The 13,671-nt window shown below is 46.3% G+C and overlaps 1 protein-coding gene across 1 annotated transcript in view; it reads left to right on the top strand.

Moving 5' to 3' along the window:
* IL17REL (interleukin 17 receptor E like) overlaps positions 1 to 13,671 on the top strand; it is a 129,274-nt gene that overhangs the window by 89,554 nt on the left and 26,049 nt on the right. Inside the window, exon 10 of the mRNA XM_030216484.1 lies at positions 6,055 to 6,218. Within this exon, the coding sequence (XP_030072344.1) occupies positions 6,055 to 6,218 (164 nt within the window). The remainder of the gene's footprint in view (positions 1 to 6,054; positions 6,219 to 13,671) is intronic.

Here is a 13,671-nt window from a genome sequence, read left to right as displayed (position 1 = left end):
AGATGGACGGCGATCTCGGAAAGCGGCCAAATCGGTATAATCGAAAGCCGCTTTTTTGGCAACATATCCGCTTTCCCGTCACGTTGCCGGCCAAAGTTCAAAGGGGCGTGTCGGCGGTGAAGCGAAGGCGGGACATGGGCGGGCATGGGCATGGCTATCAGATGGCCGGCTTTCGGCGATAATGGAAAAAAAAACGGCGATAAGCAGTATATCGCTGGGTTTACTTGGTCCTTTTATTTTCATGACCAAGCCTCAAAAGGTGCCCCAAATGACCAGATGACCACTGGAGGGAATGGGGGATGACCTCCCCATACTCCCCCAGTGGTCACCAACCCCCTCCCATACTAAAAAAATAAAACTAAAAACCTTTTTTGCCAGCCTGTATGCCACCCTCAAATGCCGTACCCACCTCCATGACAGCAGAATGTGTTGTATCCTCCGACAGCCTTTCCCTGGTTGCGATGTGGCTCTCGGGTGAGTGTGACACCTTTTCTGTTAGGTGCCCTGCAGAGTCACATCAGCAATGCATTGTGGTGGGTGTAGGGTACTGGGCTGTACTCCCATGGTGCTTTTCCCCCCTGCTAACTGGGTCAGAGTGTGCCCTGTTTTGTTTCCAGTAGTCCATGAGGTAGTGGCCATTTTTGTAAGCCAGTTTTAGATCCCTTTCATGTGTCACCCACGTTAGAGAACGTTATTACCTTGACTGTGGCTGAAAGAGGGCATTGTACACCATCCTGCCAGCTCTGACCTACTGCTAATCTCAGCACCAGGGAGACTCTTTGCCAGTGGGGCACAACCTCTGATCAGCAGTTAACTGTGAATAAACGTGCTTATTCAAATAAAGGACTTTTTCAAAGAGATTAGTCTTCAGGTGTCAACCGGTGTGCCAAGGTTATACAGCAGCAACAAGTCCTAGAGGCCTGCGTGTATGCTGGTCCCTGGAGCACTTTTAGTGGGTACCGCAGTGCACTTAAGGCAGGCGGACCCGGGCCTATCCCCCCCTACCTGTAACACTTGTGCTGGTAATGGAAGCCCTCCAAAACTCACTGTACCCACATGTAGTTGCCCCCTTCACCCCTAAGAGGTTTGGTAGTGTTGTACATTTGTGGGTAGTGGGTTTTGGGGGGGGGAGTTGGGGGGGGCTCAGCCCCCAGAGTAAGGGAGCTATGCATGTGGGAGGTTTTTCTGAAGTCCACCGCACTGACCCCTAGGGTGCCCAGCTGGTGTCCTGGCATGTCGGGGGGACCAGTGCGCTACAAATGCTGGCTCCTCTCGTGACCAAATGCCTTGGATTTTGCTGGGTTGGAGATGGCCGGCATGTTTTTTCCATTATCGCTGAAAAACAAACCTGGCCATTTCAAACCCGGCGAAATCCAGGGCATTTGGCTGGGCTAAACCATATTATCGAAAAAAAAAGATGGCCGGCCATCTTTTTCGATAATACGGTTCCGGCCAGCTGGAGCGCCACCACCACCGGTAGATCACCGGTGATCTAGTTGGCTGGCGACGTTCGATTATGCCCCTCCACGAGACACAGGGATAAATTTTCAAAAGACGGAGGTAGCTATTCAAAATGATTTAAATGGCTTGTGTAGGGCTATCTGAGGATATTCCACAGCATTTAATTGGTTAGAACCACTGAATATCCCTATTAACCGGCCATCCCCTAAATGTGTAGGTTAAGGACGGGCCACGGGTTGAGCAGTAGGGGGAACAGTAACTTAGCCGGTTAGTGGTGATATTCAGTCTGCTAATTGGCTAAGTAACCATATAAAGTTAGGATAACAAAACAGCTGTCCTAACTCTATGCGGTGAGTTAACCAGGCTCATGTATGAATATTGGCTGGTGCCCAGATAACTTACTGGTTGGTGGTCATAGCCAGATTTTCAGTTCCGGGAGCCATGCATGCCCCAGCATTGAATATCTGGGGAAACGCCTTGCTAGCTGCTTCCTGCTGTGAGCTGAATATCTCATGAATCTTTAAGTAAGGGATGCCTAAATCTACATCTGAATATCAGATAAGCTACCTAAATGGGGTGCTTAGTTGAAGGCTTCCCAAACTTATCCTGGTGATTCCACAGCCAATCTCTTTTCAGGATATGTGACAATTACCATGGAAGACATAAATTTGCCCATAGTGATTCTTCAAAATATGCATATGTGTCTCATATTATCTGGTTAGTGCTAGGGTGGTCTGGGGTGGACTCAAGGCAGAGCCAGAAGTTATCTGGGTACTGCTGATAGTAAGTGCTGATAACCAGATAACTACCCAGGTAAGATAGGACAGCTATCTAGATAGTCACCTGGGTATCAGTACTCAATATCAGTGGTACTTGGATATCATCCAGCACTTAGAGGTAGATGCACTAAACGTTTTTCATCGTTAAATGAGCCCTCAGGGAAGAATTTCCTATCCTTTCCATGCACTTAAGCCTATTTTCCGACGACAGTAGCAGCTAACGAAAACGGAATGGAGATGAGCAATTAGTGTGAAAACCCCATTGAAACGACATGCACTAACCTTTTCCGATTGCCTTTACGCAGGAAAAAGGCAGGAAAACTAACGAGAGGTCTGGACCACTCGTTAGGACAGCTCTGTGCCAGGAAAAATCATTAAGAGAAAAAATAAACAAACTTTGAGCCAATCCCAGCGCATTAGCAGAGCTAAAAGCGCTGTGATTGGTCCAAAGGACGTCAGAAAAACATAAATAAATAAAAATAAAAAAAGGATCGGGAGGGGGCAAGGGCGCTCATCAGGAGCGTCCTGTACGGACGGCCTTGCCCCCCCCCCGCTGCTCCCCACTTTCCGCCGCTCCCCCCACCCCGAAAAAGCAAAATTCAAGCAGCCCCTGCCCCCCTCCCTTCCTCACTACTCTCACCTCAGCTCCGCCTCCCGACATCCTCCGTCCTGTGCCCCGCCCCCTTTTGGGGTCGTCGCCGCCATTCCCCTCCTCCATCGGGCCCCCCTCCCTCTTACCGGGCCCGTGCAGCGCCTCTCTCCTCTGTCCGAAGGCGCTGCACGGGCAAGAAGAAAGCCTGATGCCTGCCTTTGCCCAGCTTCGATGGCGCGTCTTTCTCCTGCTGGGCCCGCCCCTTTCTGACGTCGGTAACCTACGTAGGTTACCGACGTCAGAAAGGGGCGGGCCCAGCAGGAGAAAGACGCGCCATCGAAGCTGGGCAAAGGCAGGCATCAGGCTTTCTTCTTGCCCGTGCAGCGCCTTCGGACAGAGGACAGAGGAGAGAGGCGCTGCACGGGCCCGGTAAGAGGGAGGGGGGCCCGATGGAGGAGGGGAATGGCGGCGACGACCCCAAAAGGGGGCGGGGCACAGGACGGAGGATGTCGGGAGGCGGAGCTGAGGTGAGAGTAGTGAGGAAGGGAGGGGGGCAGGGGCTGCTTGAATTTTGCTTTTTCGGTGTGGGGGGAGGGGCGGAAAGTGGGGAGCAGCGGGGGGGGGGGGGGGGGGGCAAGGCTGTCCGTACAGGACGCTCCTGATGAGCGCCCTTGCCCCCTCCCGATCCTTTTTTTATTTTTATTTTGATTTGGGAGCCATGTGCTTGTGATTTGACTGTGTTTTGACTGTTTGTGGCATGCGCAGAGCAGCTAACATAACGCTTGGCTGCTCTGCGCATGATTTGGGGGCCGATTAACGATGTGTATTGTGATTCTTTGATACATTGTACGTTTCAATACCGATCTCAGCATGTGTGACTTTTTTTTTTGGTGCATTTTTCGTTATTTTAAAATCGTTAGGGACTTTAACGATTTAGATTTTTTTACGTTTGGTTGCTGCATCTGCCTCTTAGTCGCCGATGCTCAGAGCTTACCGTGCTAGCAAAGTCTGATTTAAACTGGCCAGTCTAGCGATCACATTATTCAGCATCTAATGCACAAATGGGTTCTGCATGGTTTTTACCATTTGGGGTAGTAGCTAACGATAATCCTATGTCAGCTAGGGGGGGCTTTCAGTAAGGAGCAGATTCCCAAGTGAAGTCATCCAGGGCAGAGGGAAGGCAAGTAAGCTGCAGGAGGAAGGTGGAGCCAGCACCAGAGCTCTGCAAGGGAAAGGAGACAGGGGGACAGTGGAGCCAGCAAGTACTGCAGGGGAAAGGAAAGAGTACACCAGCCCTAGCACATGTGCAGAACAGGGACACTTATCAAGAGACTGCTCTGTGCATGTGCTAGGCACTTTCCCTACCTAGCTGTTTGCTGAAATTGCATGCAGCTCATTTGTATGCGATTTTCTTTAAGCATCACTCACTGTTTCCAAATTGGTAAGTTCTACCGAGGATCTAAACCAGGGGCGTATCTGGACTCGGGCGGTAGGGGGGGCCAGAGCCAGAGGGAGGGGGCACATTTTAGCCCCCCCCCGGCGCCACCGACCCCCCCCTCGCCACCAATGACACCCTCCCCCGCTGCTGTCACTTACCTTTGCTGGCGGGGGACCCCAACCCCCCGCCAGCCGAGGTCCTCTCTTCCATGCAGGCTGCGCCGCTGCAAGTTGCAACGCTTCCTGTTCTTCTGAGTCTGACGTCCTGCACGTACAACGCGCAGGACGTCAGACTGAATTCCAAATTCTGAGTCTGACGTTCTGCACGTTGTACGTGCAGGACGTCAGACTCAGAAGAACAGGAAGCGTTGCAACTTGCATCCTGCACGGAAGAAAGGACTTCGGCTGGCGGGGGCTTGGGGTCCCCCGCCAGCAAAGATCGGCGACGGGTTGGTGGCGGGCGGGCGGGCGGGAGGGAGGGGGAGGTGGAGAGGGTCTGTGGTAGGGGGGTCCAGGGCGAAATCTGCAGGGGGCCCAGGCCCCTGTGGCCCCACGCAGATACGCCCCTGATCTAAACGCACACGGTCTATAACGGGGACTTTTGTGCATTGGGATATCAGTATATATCAAGTAGTGCTAAATATGTGGGTATAGCTTCAAACACCATGGCCGGAGCTGAAATCCAGCGCTCACCATGGTGTTTATATATCAGGGATTATGTTTTCTGAATGCCTACTTCTCTGTGTGTATACCACGAGCAGTTTTATAACTCTGTGTTCTACAGCTCAAGGCACTTAGGGGCCCTTTCAAGAAAATGCGTTAGAATCTGTGTTTAATGCATGGCAATATGGGATTTTACCACTTGCTAAGCCATGTTTTGATAAAGCAAGCTGGAGGTGTGTGCTTAAAATTTTTTTTATTGCAGGGATGCACTAATGTTGTCATTAGCGTAGAGTTAACACTGGAGCACTTACTTCCTCCTATAGGTAGTAAGTGCTTCCGCATCATAGAAACATGACGGTAGATAAAGGCCATATGACCCATCCAGTCTGCCCATCCTCTGTAACCCCTAATTCTTCCTGTTCCTAAGCGATCCCACAACTCTGGTTATCAAGTTAGCATGGGAATCATATTGCACTAGCTGGATGATGCAAGAACGCCCAATCTCCGCCCCTGGCATGCCACTTGCAAAAAAATATATAAAAAAAAATTGGTAACTTGGGGCCCGTTTACTAAGCCGCGTAAGCGTCTACTCATGCCCGACGCGCGCCAAAATGGAGTTACCGCACGGCTACCACGTGGATCTTGTGGTAGTTTCATTTTTTGTGTGCGTCCAATATGCACGGCCAAAAAATAATTTGTATTTTCTGCCATGCGTATTGGATGCGTGCCAAGTGGCATTTGGCGCACGTAGATCATTACCTCCCGGTTATCGCGTGAGACTTTACTGCTAGGTCAATTTTCATTTTGCCGCACGTCTGTTTTTGGCAAAAATTTTAAAAAAGGCCTTTTTTTACAGGTGCGCTGAAAAATGATTCTGCGCGCACACAAAACCCGCGCCTACGCTACCGCAGGCCATTTTTCAGCGCATCTTAGTAAAAGGACCCCTCAAAGGTTAGCATACGCAAACAGGCATAGTGCCACAAAATGGTTTAACACATTTCTTTGGTTGCCAGTTTGCCTGTGCTAACCACACGTTGAGGGCTCAATACCCTTTAGTAAAAGGGCCCCTTAGAAAATGATACCCATAATACTAGAAAATAATATCCTTCCTCTTTCTGTTAGATACTGAAGCTCTTTGGGATAGTGTTACATATGATCCGATTAAACACGTACTTGCCTGGCAACCATCCTGTCCCTTGCGAGCCAATGTCAGTCTATGCATGCAATCCAAGACTAATGACCAGTGTGCAGATCTACCAGACTCTTCAAGGGCTGTTCGTGGGAAAGTAAGTACCAAAATATTGCCATGGCTATTCCATTCAGAACTAAATAAATCTCCTTCAAGCATATGTAGGGTAAGATGTGAGATTTATTTCTCTATATTTGCTATACACATCGATGGGGTTATATTCAGGTTGCATTGGTAAGCTGCCTGCAAGCGGCTTCCAGCTGCAGGCTGATCTAACCCTAGATATTCAATGCCTGGGAATGTGTGGCTCCTGACATATAACATATTACATATACATATATACATATCATATGTCCTGTAAAAATAATTTAATGGTGGTAATTTATTTCTTAAACCTAAGCAATTGTTGGAACTTTTGGTGGCTTGGGAGGGTGGTCCGACTACGATGGTAGTTCCCTTTGGTTAGTATGTAATCCGGCTGTCACTGTATAGGATTCCTCTGCCTTGTTGTTAGGGCTTTATTTCTTTTTTCTATATTTATATTTTCTGCTTGACTCGAGCAATATTGTGGACTAATGAATGATGTTTATTTCCTCTTTTAAGTGGGGTTTCTGTATCTCTGTCTTTTTCTGATTTCTTTTTCAAGTGTATGCTTGAATGTTATGCTGAAATTATAAAATAAAAATAATGATGCTGAAAGAATGTGTGGCTCCTGGCATTGAATATCCGGGTATGTCTGCTGACTTGATATTCAGACCAGTGCCTGCTTCTCTTGGTGCATAAAGTTAGGACAGCTGTCTTCTGTCCTAACTTTATGTGGTTACTTAGGGGCCCTTTTACTAAGCCGGGGGAAAAGGTGGCCTGCAGCAGTACGAGTGCGTCTTTTGGGCGCACGCTGGGCCAGTTTTTAGCGTGTACTGGAAAAAAAAGGACCTTTTTAAAAGTGACTGGAAATGTATGAGTGGCAAAATAAAAACCAGTACGTGTTCATTTTCGACCTGAGACCTTACCACCACCCATTGACTTAGTGGTAAGGTCTCACATGCTACCCGGGCGGTAGGCATGAAACGCACGCCCACTGCCGTTTACCGCTGGTTAAGCGCCACACAGTAGAAAATATTTTCTACCGTGTGTTTTTGGTGCTCACCAAATTCAAAATTACCACCCAGGGCACACGGTAGCTGGGCAGTATTGCTGATTTGGCGAGTGCTGGGCGCACGTAGGGCCTTACACATCTTTGTAAAAGGGCCTTTTAGCCAGTTAGCAAACGGAATATTGCCACTAATTGGCTAATTTGGTGCTCTGTCCTAAATCTTCCCCCCCATCACCCCTAACCTAATGAGATAGGGGATGGCCAGTTAACGAAGATATTCAGTGGCACTAACCAGGTAAGTGCAGCTAAATAGTGGTGGATGGCTCGCTCAGTGGGGTTTAACTGTACAGGAGCCTCTTCTGTCTAGATAATCCCATTTGAATATTGACCCCTCAGAGGAAGTATAATCATAAATATATATGATAGCTGAAATAAATGAAATACCACTAAAACGTGAACAACATAAAAAAATAATAATGGAAGCAAATTTTAGTAAAACTAGAGGGGCATAATTGAACGGGGCGCCCACGTTTTCATGAGGCCGTCCTCGCAGGACGGCCCCGCAAAGGGGTGGGGAAACCCGTATTATCGAAACAAGATGGGCGTCCATCTTTCGTTTCGATAATACGGTCGGGGACGCCCAAATCTCAACCTTTAGGTCGACCTTAGAGATGGTCGACCTAAATGTTGAGATGGCCGACCTTAGAGATGGTCGTCCCTGGTTTTTAGCCATAATGGAAACTTAGAACGGCCATCTCAAAATCGACCAAATCCAAGCCCTTTGGTCATGGGAGGAGCCAGAATTCGTAGTGCACTGGTCCCCCTGACGTGCCAGGACACCAACCGGGCACCCTAGGGGGCACTGCAGTGGATTTCAGAAATTGCTCCCAGGTGCATAGCTCCCTTACCTTGGGTGCTGAGCCCCCGAACCCCCCCAAAACTCACTCCCCACAACTGTACACCACTACCATAGCCCTAAGGGGTGAAGGGGGACACCTAGATGTGGGTACAGTGGGTTTCGGGTGGGTTTTGGAGGGCTCACATTTACCACCACAAGTGTAACAGGTAGGGGGGGATGGGCCTTGGTCCGCCTGGCTGAAGTGCACTGCACCCACTAAAACTGTTCCAGGGACCTGCATACTGCTGTCATAGAGCTGGGTATGACATTTGAGGCTGGCAAAAAATATTTTAAAAGTTTTTTTTAGGGTGGGAGGGGGTTGGTGACCACTGGGGGAGTAAGGGGAGGTCATCCCTGATTCCCTCCGGTGGTCATCTGGTCAGTTCGGGCACCTTTTCACGGCTTGGTCGCAAGAAAAAATGGACCAAGTAAAGTCGTCCAAGTGCTCCTCAGGGACGCCCTTCTTTTTTCCGTTATCGGCCGAGGACGCCCATCTCTTAATCATGCCCCAGTCCCGCCTTCGCTACGGTGCCGACACGCCCCCGTGAACTTTGGTCATCCCCGCGACGGAAAGCAGTTGAGGACGCCCAAAATCGGCTTTCGATTATGCCGATTTGGGCGACCCTGAGAGAAGGACGCCCATCTCCAAGGGCTAATATATTCTGAAATGTCATCTTTACCCAATAAACACTATCATAAGAGCTTATTTGAGAGACATGTGTCATGGGCAGACAAATTGGATTGTGCCCATTGTAGTGGCATTAAAGAAATCTAAGAACATAAGTGTTGCCATACTGGAACAGACTGAAGGTCCATCAAGCCCATCATCCTGTTTCCAACAGTGGCCAATTCAGGTTTCAAGTACCTGGTAAGATCCTAAAACAGTACAATAAATTTTATGCTGCTTATCCTAGAAATAAGCAGTGGATTTTTCCAAGTCCATCTTAATAATGGCTTATGAACTTTTCTTTTAGGAAGATATCCAAATCTTTTAAAAACTTTTTTAAGTTAACTGCTTTTACTGCATTCTCTGGCAACGAATTCCAGACTTTAATTACATGTTGAGTGAAGAAATATTTTCTCCAATTTGTTTTATATTTACTACTTTGTAGTTTCATTGTGTGCCCCCAAGTCCTAGTATTTTTGGAAAGAGTAAACAAGCAATTCATGACTACCTGTTTCACTCCACTCATTACTTTATATACCTCTATCATATTTCCACTCAGCTGTCTTTTCTCCAAGCTTCAGTCTTTCCTCATAAGTTGTCCCATTCCCTTTATCATTTTTGTTGCCTTTTTCTGTACCTTTTCTAATTCCACTATACATTTTTTGAGATGCGGTGACCAGAGTTGCACACAGTACTCATGGTGAGGTTGTACCATGGAACCATATAAAGGCATTATAACATCCTCATTTTTGTTTTCCATTTCTTTCCTAATAATACCTAGCATTCTATGTGCTTTCTTCACCGCCGCTGCACACTGAGCAGAAGGTTTCAACGTATTGTCAACGATGATTTCCTGGTTGGTGATTCCTAGTGTGGAACCCTGCATCATGTAGCTATAGTTTGGGTTCCTCTTTCCCACATGCATCACTTTGCACTTCTTCACATTAAACGTCATCTGCCATTTGGATACCCAGTCTCATAAGGTTCTCTGTAATTTTTCACAATCCTCTTGCGATTTAACAGCTTTGAATAACTTTGTGTCATCAGCAAATTTAATTACCTCACTAATGCTACCCCTCCACCAATTTGATCTACCCTATCACTGCACTATAATTTGTATTCTAGTATGACAGCGTCCCACTGGTTATCCTCCTTCCACCAGGTCTCAGAGATGCCTATTAGGGCTCAGGCCCACCCAACAGTAGCACACGTTTAGTGGTAGCTGTGGGATCCCAAGCTCGGCCAGCTGAAGACTTCCTCCAGATGGTAACGAAAACGCTACTCTCCATGATACCGGCACATGCTTATGATCAGTTTTCAGCGCATGCCTGCTGCAGACTGCCAAGGTGGAAAGAAGCGTTTTCCCACCAGCTGAGATATTTTTTGGGTGGTGGTTGGGGGGGGGGGGGGGGGGAGAACAATTGGTGCCCACCCACTTCTTCCCTAGGCCCACCCAAAATCTGTCTGGCTACACCCCTGCAATAGATGCTTTATTAATACTTTCCATTGTGATCAAGGACATTTTAGGAGCGAATATTCACCCACATGCTTACTTGTTTCTTTATTCCACTCAGACCCCTCAACTCTGAATATACTTACTCTGGTCCAGGGTAGGGTTATTTCAGGAAAGGCCCAGGTGAAGATGTGTAGTTCTCATTTTAGTAAAAGAGGGCAATTTTTGTCTTTTTCCTTTTACTTCCAGATCAACTGGAGCCAATGCTGGGATTCAGTCACAATTAGTTTTTAATCCCAGCTATCTAGGGACTTTTTCTTGATCGCCCCTCCCTCCTGTGGTTCCTAGTTTAGCTATAGCAGCAACATTTCTGAGGACAGAAACCATGCACTAGGATTCTTACGGGAACCCTGTAATGTGGGCTTTAATTTCAACCATTGTGTGGCACTCTTCATGATAACTATGACATCTCTTTCTACCAGAGATTGTGATCATAATCTGGTGTGTAAGAGTCTCAGTCTGGGAATCAAATTGGGGATTCCCCTCCTGTCCTGCAGTGCCTAGCACTGCTTCAGGGTCTACCATGCTGACTGTCATTTTCACTTTCTTTTCCTGTTGTGGGAGTAGGAAAATTGGCAAACCTAGCCAAAACTGTTTTAAACGAGAAAGGTGCTAAAATCTGCTCTTTAAAAACCATTGACTCACTGCATGTTCTTATGTTAGAATGAGCTTGAAATGAAACTACAACTGTTTTTATTAATGTGTGTGGCCGGATCCTGCCTCCTACACAGTTCTTACCACATATTCCTCTCCCTTTCAATCTCCCACTTATAAACATTCTCCATATACACACTTTACATACACTTTCAGAGAACTACACCTACGAGAAAACATATTAAAAGTGAGGAGCTGAGGTAGGGGGCGTGTCTTAAGATGGCGGCATGCTGAGTTTCGTTTGCGAGTCTCTGCTACGGTTTGCTGAATTTATTTTTCCTTCGTGACAAGATGCCCCATACTAAACGTAAGGGGATTGTTAAAGTAGTTGCCTCGACTGCTAAGACGTCCTCTCCGGTACAACAAACCATAGAGAGATACGCTACAAAACCACCTACCCTAAATACCGAGAGGGACCCTTCTGTCTCCGTGGGTGAAGACTCCCTGGGAGACTTGGGGCTGGAAGTTTCATTCTCCCCTCTGGATCTCAATCCCCCGCCGCTCCCCGAAGCATGTCTCTCCCGACGTGATCGACCTGACCCGGAAGTGGTTGAAGGCATGATAGCGGTTCGAGGAATGGGAGAAGCAGAGCTAGAGGGAGGCCCGATTCTGAACGAGTCAGGGGCTGAGCGTTTAGCTCTGACAAGAAAAACAGCGGCTGTGTCACTGGAGAGCATTTGGAATGCTCTCCAGAGGGTAGAAGCGACGGTTGCCAATTCGGCGAAAGAAATAAAGGACTTAGTAAGTACAGTTGAAAATCTTTCCGTATCTCTTAATGCTGCAAAACAAGAAACATCAGAGCAATTGGGAGCTCTTAAGAAAGATGTTATTAAATTGAATGATATTTCAGCCTCAATTGTGAAAGACAATTTGTCTACACAGCGTAGATTAGAACAAATAGAGAACTTCAATCGTAGGCTGAACTTGAGGCTCTTGAATTTTCCGAAGGAACTGGGAATTAATCCCCAGGATGCCTTTAAAGCATATTTGTTGGAAGTTTTAAACTTTTCCCCGGAAACTATGCCACCACTGAATAAGGTCTATTATAGTCCAACAAGAAAATTACCTGAAACTTCTATTGAAGCTATCCCAGTTGAAAATCAAGAGGAATCTTTGATTGTATCCGAACTCTTAGAAACAACTTTGAATGTGAATTCTGAAAGAACTACACTAATTGCATCTTTTATTTTTCAACAAGATATTGATGCGGTAATGCGAATGTACTTTAAAAAAAATGCAAGCTCTGTTCAGGGGTAAAAAAGTCTGGATCTATCCTGATATTACTAAACAGACCCAGGAAAGGAGGAAACTGTTTTTAGCTATGCGTACAGAAGTAACATCCTTAGGGGCCTCCTTTTACCTTAATTACCCATGTAAATGCGTTATTAAGTATATGAGTTTAAAATATATTTTTTACCAGCCTGAGCAGCTGAAAGCATTTATAAATATGAAGAAAATTGGTTAACCGCCGATCTAGATGAGATATATGAATTATTGGGATAGGTTGCATGCTATGCATATTACCACTTTATATTCTTTTTTTTCCTTTTTTTCTATTAGTAGTCTTCCTAACCTTAGACTAGCCCCTTGTTATGGTGGTCTAAAGAAGAGTAAAAAAATTTTTTCCTTGAATTTATTTTTCCATATGGAAAGTATATTTCTTTATAAATGTTGCATGTCTGTATTTCCTGCTCAAATGTAACAGACTGTTTGATTTAAAATGAATAAATGAATTATAATTAAAAAGAAAAACGTGTGGAGCTGAAACATTTGTCTTTAGTTTAGTTTAGTGATTCCGAGAAGCTTGTCAGATTCATGGTTTCTGACTGTATTCTACTTTGCTCTCTCCTGACACAAATCCGCTGCTACCTCTGCCAAAAGACAGATATTGAACCTATGTAATAAGAGGTAACCTTTCCAAGGGAAGTTTAAGAACTTCCTCAAAATATTTTTGGACCATTTCAACTGGAGCAGTTAATGGAGATTTAGGAAAGTTTAAAATTCTCAAAATATTCTGTTAATCTGGTTCTCCAAATTCCCCAGTTTACATGATAGCAATTCCTTGGGGTCTATAGTCCAAGTGATTTAACCTGCGAGAAATGGTTCCTGGTCGGTTATATCGCTTGTTCAGGGTTAACCACTCATTTTCAGTGGCCTCTGATTGGTTAGTGCTGCTGGAAATGCCAGGTTAGCGCCTAATGCAAAACTGACTATTTTGGAGATGTTCCGGGGCAGAATCAGCACTTCCGATTAAGTGCCAATATGCAACACTGCATAAAAGTCAATCCTATCTTTATATGGTGCCCGAAAGCTGGTTAAGTGCTGAATATCGCACTTAAATGGTTTTGGAATAGCTGGCTCTGTAAACCTGGAAATTCAATTCCAGAGCCCGGACATGGCCTGGCATTGAATTTGAAGCCGGTCAGTATAACACTGAGCACCACCGGCTGCATATCGACCTCCTTATCTCTAGCTTATATAGCACTGAGTTTTTATAATTCTACCAGCTGTGCTTCCAGGTAGTTCAATATCTAGACAAGAAGGGGAATCTTCTAGAGTATGCTTTATCAGAAGTATGCTTCATCGGGCTAAAGCCATCAAGACCTGCATATTTTATTTTGTTTAGAGGAAAAGACTTCGAGAAGCCCCCAGCTTTTATTTTTGTTTTAGCTTTGGGGGCTGGGCTTCATCATCATAGGCCAAAAAACCTCTAATTAGGTAGCTT

This window comes from Microcaecilia unicolor, chromosome 10 (assembly GCF_901765095.1).
Source record: "Microcaecilia unicolor chromosome 10, aMicUni1.1, whole genome shotgun sequence".
NCBI lineage: Eukaryota > Metazoa > Chordata > Amphibia > Gymnophiona > Siphonopidae > Microcaecilia > Microcaecilia unicolor.
This window is presented reverse-complemented; position numbering and strand designations above follow the sequence as displayed.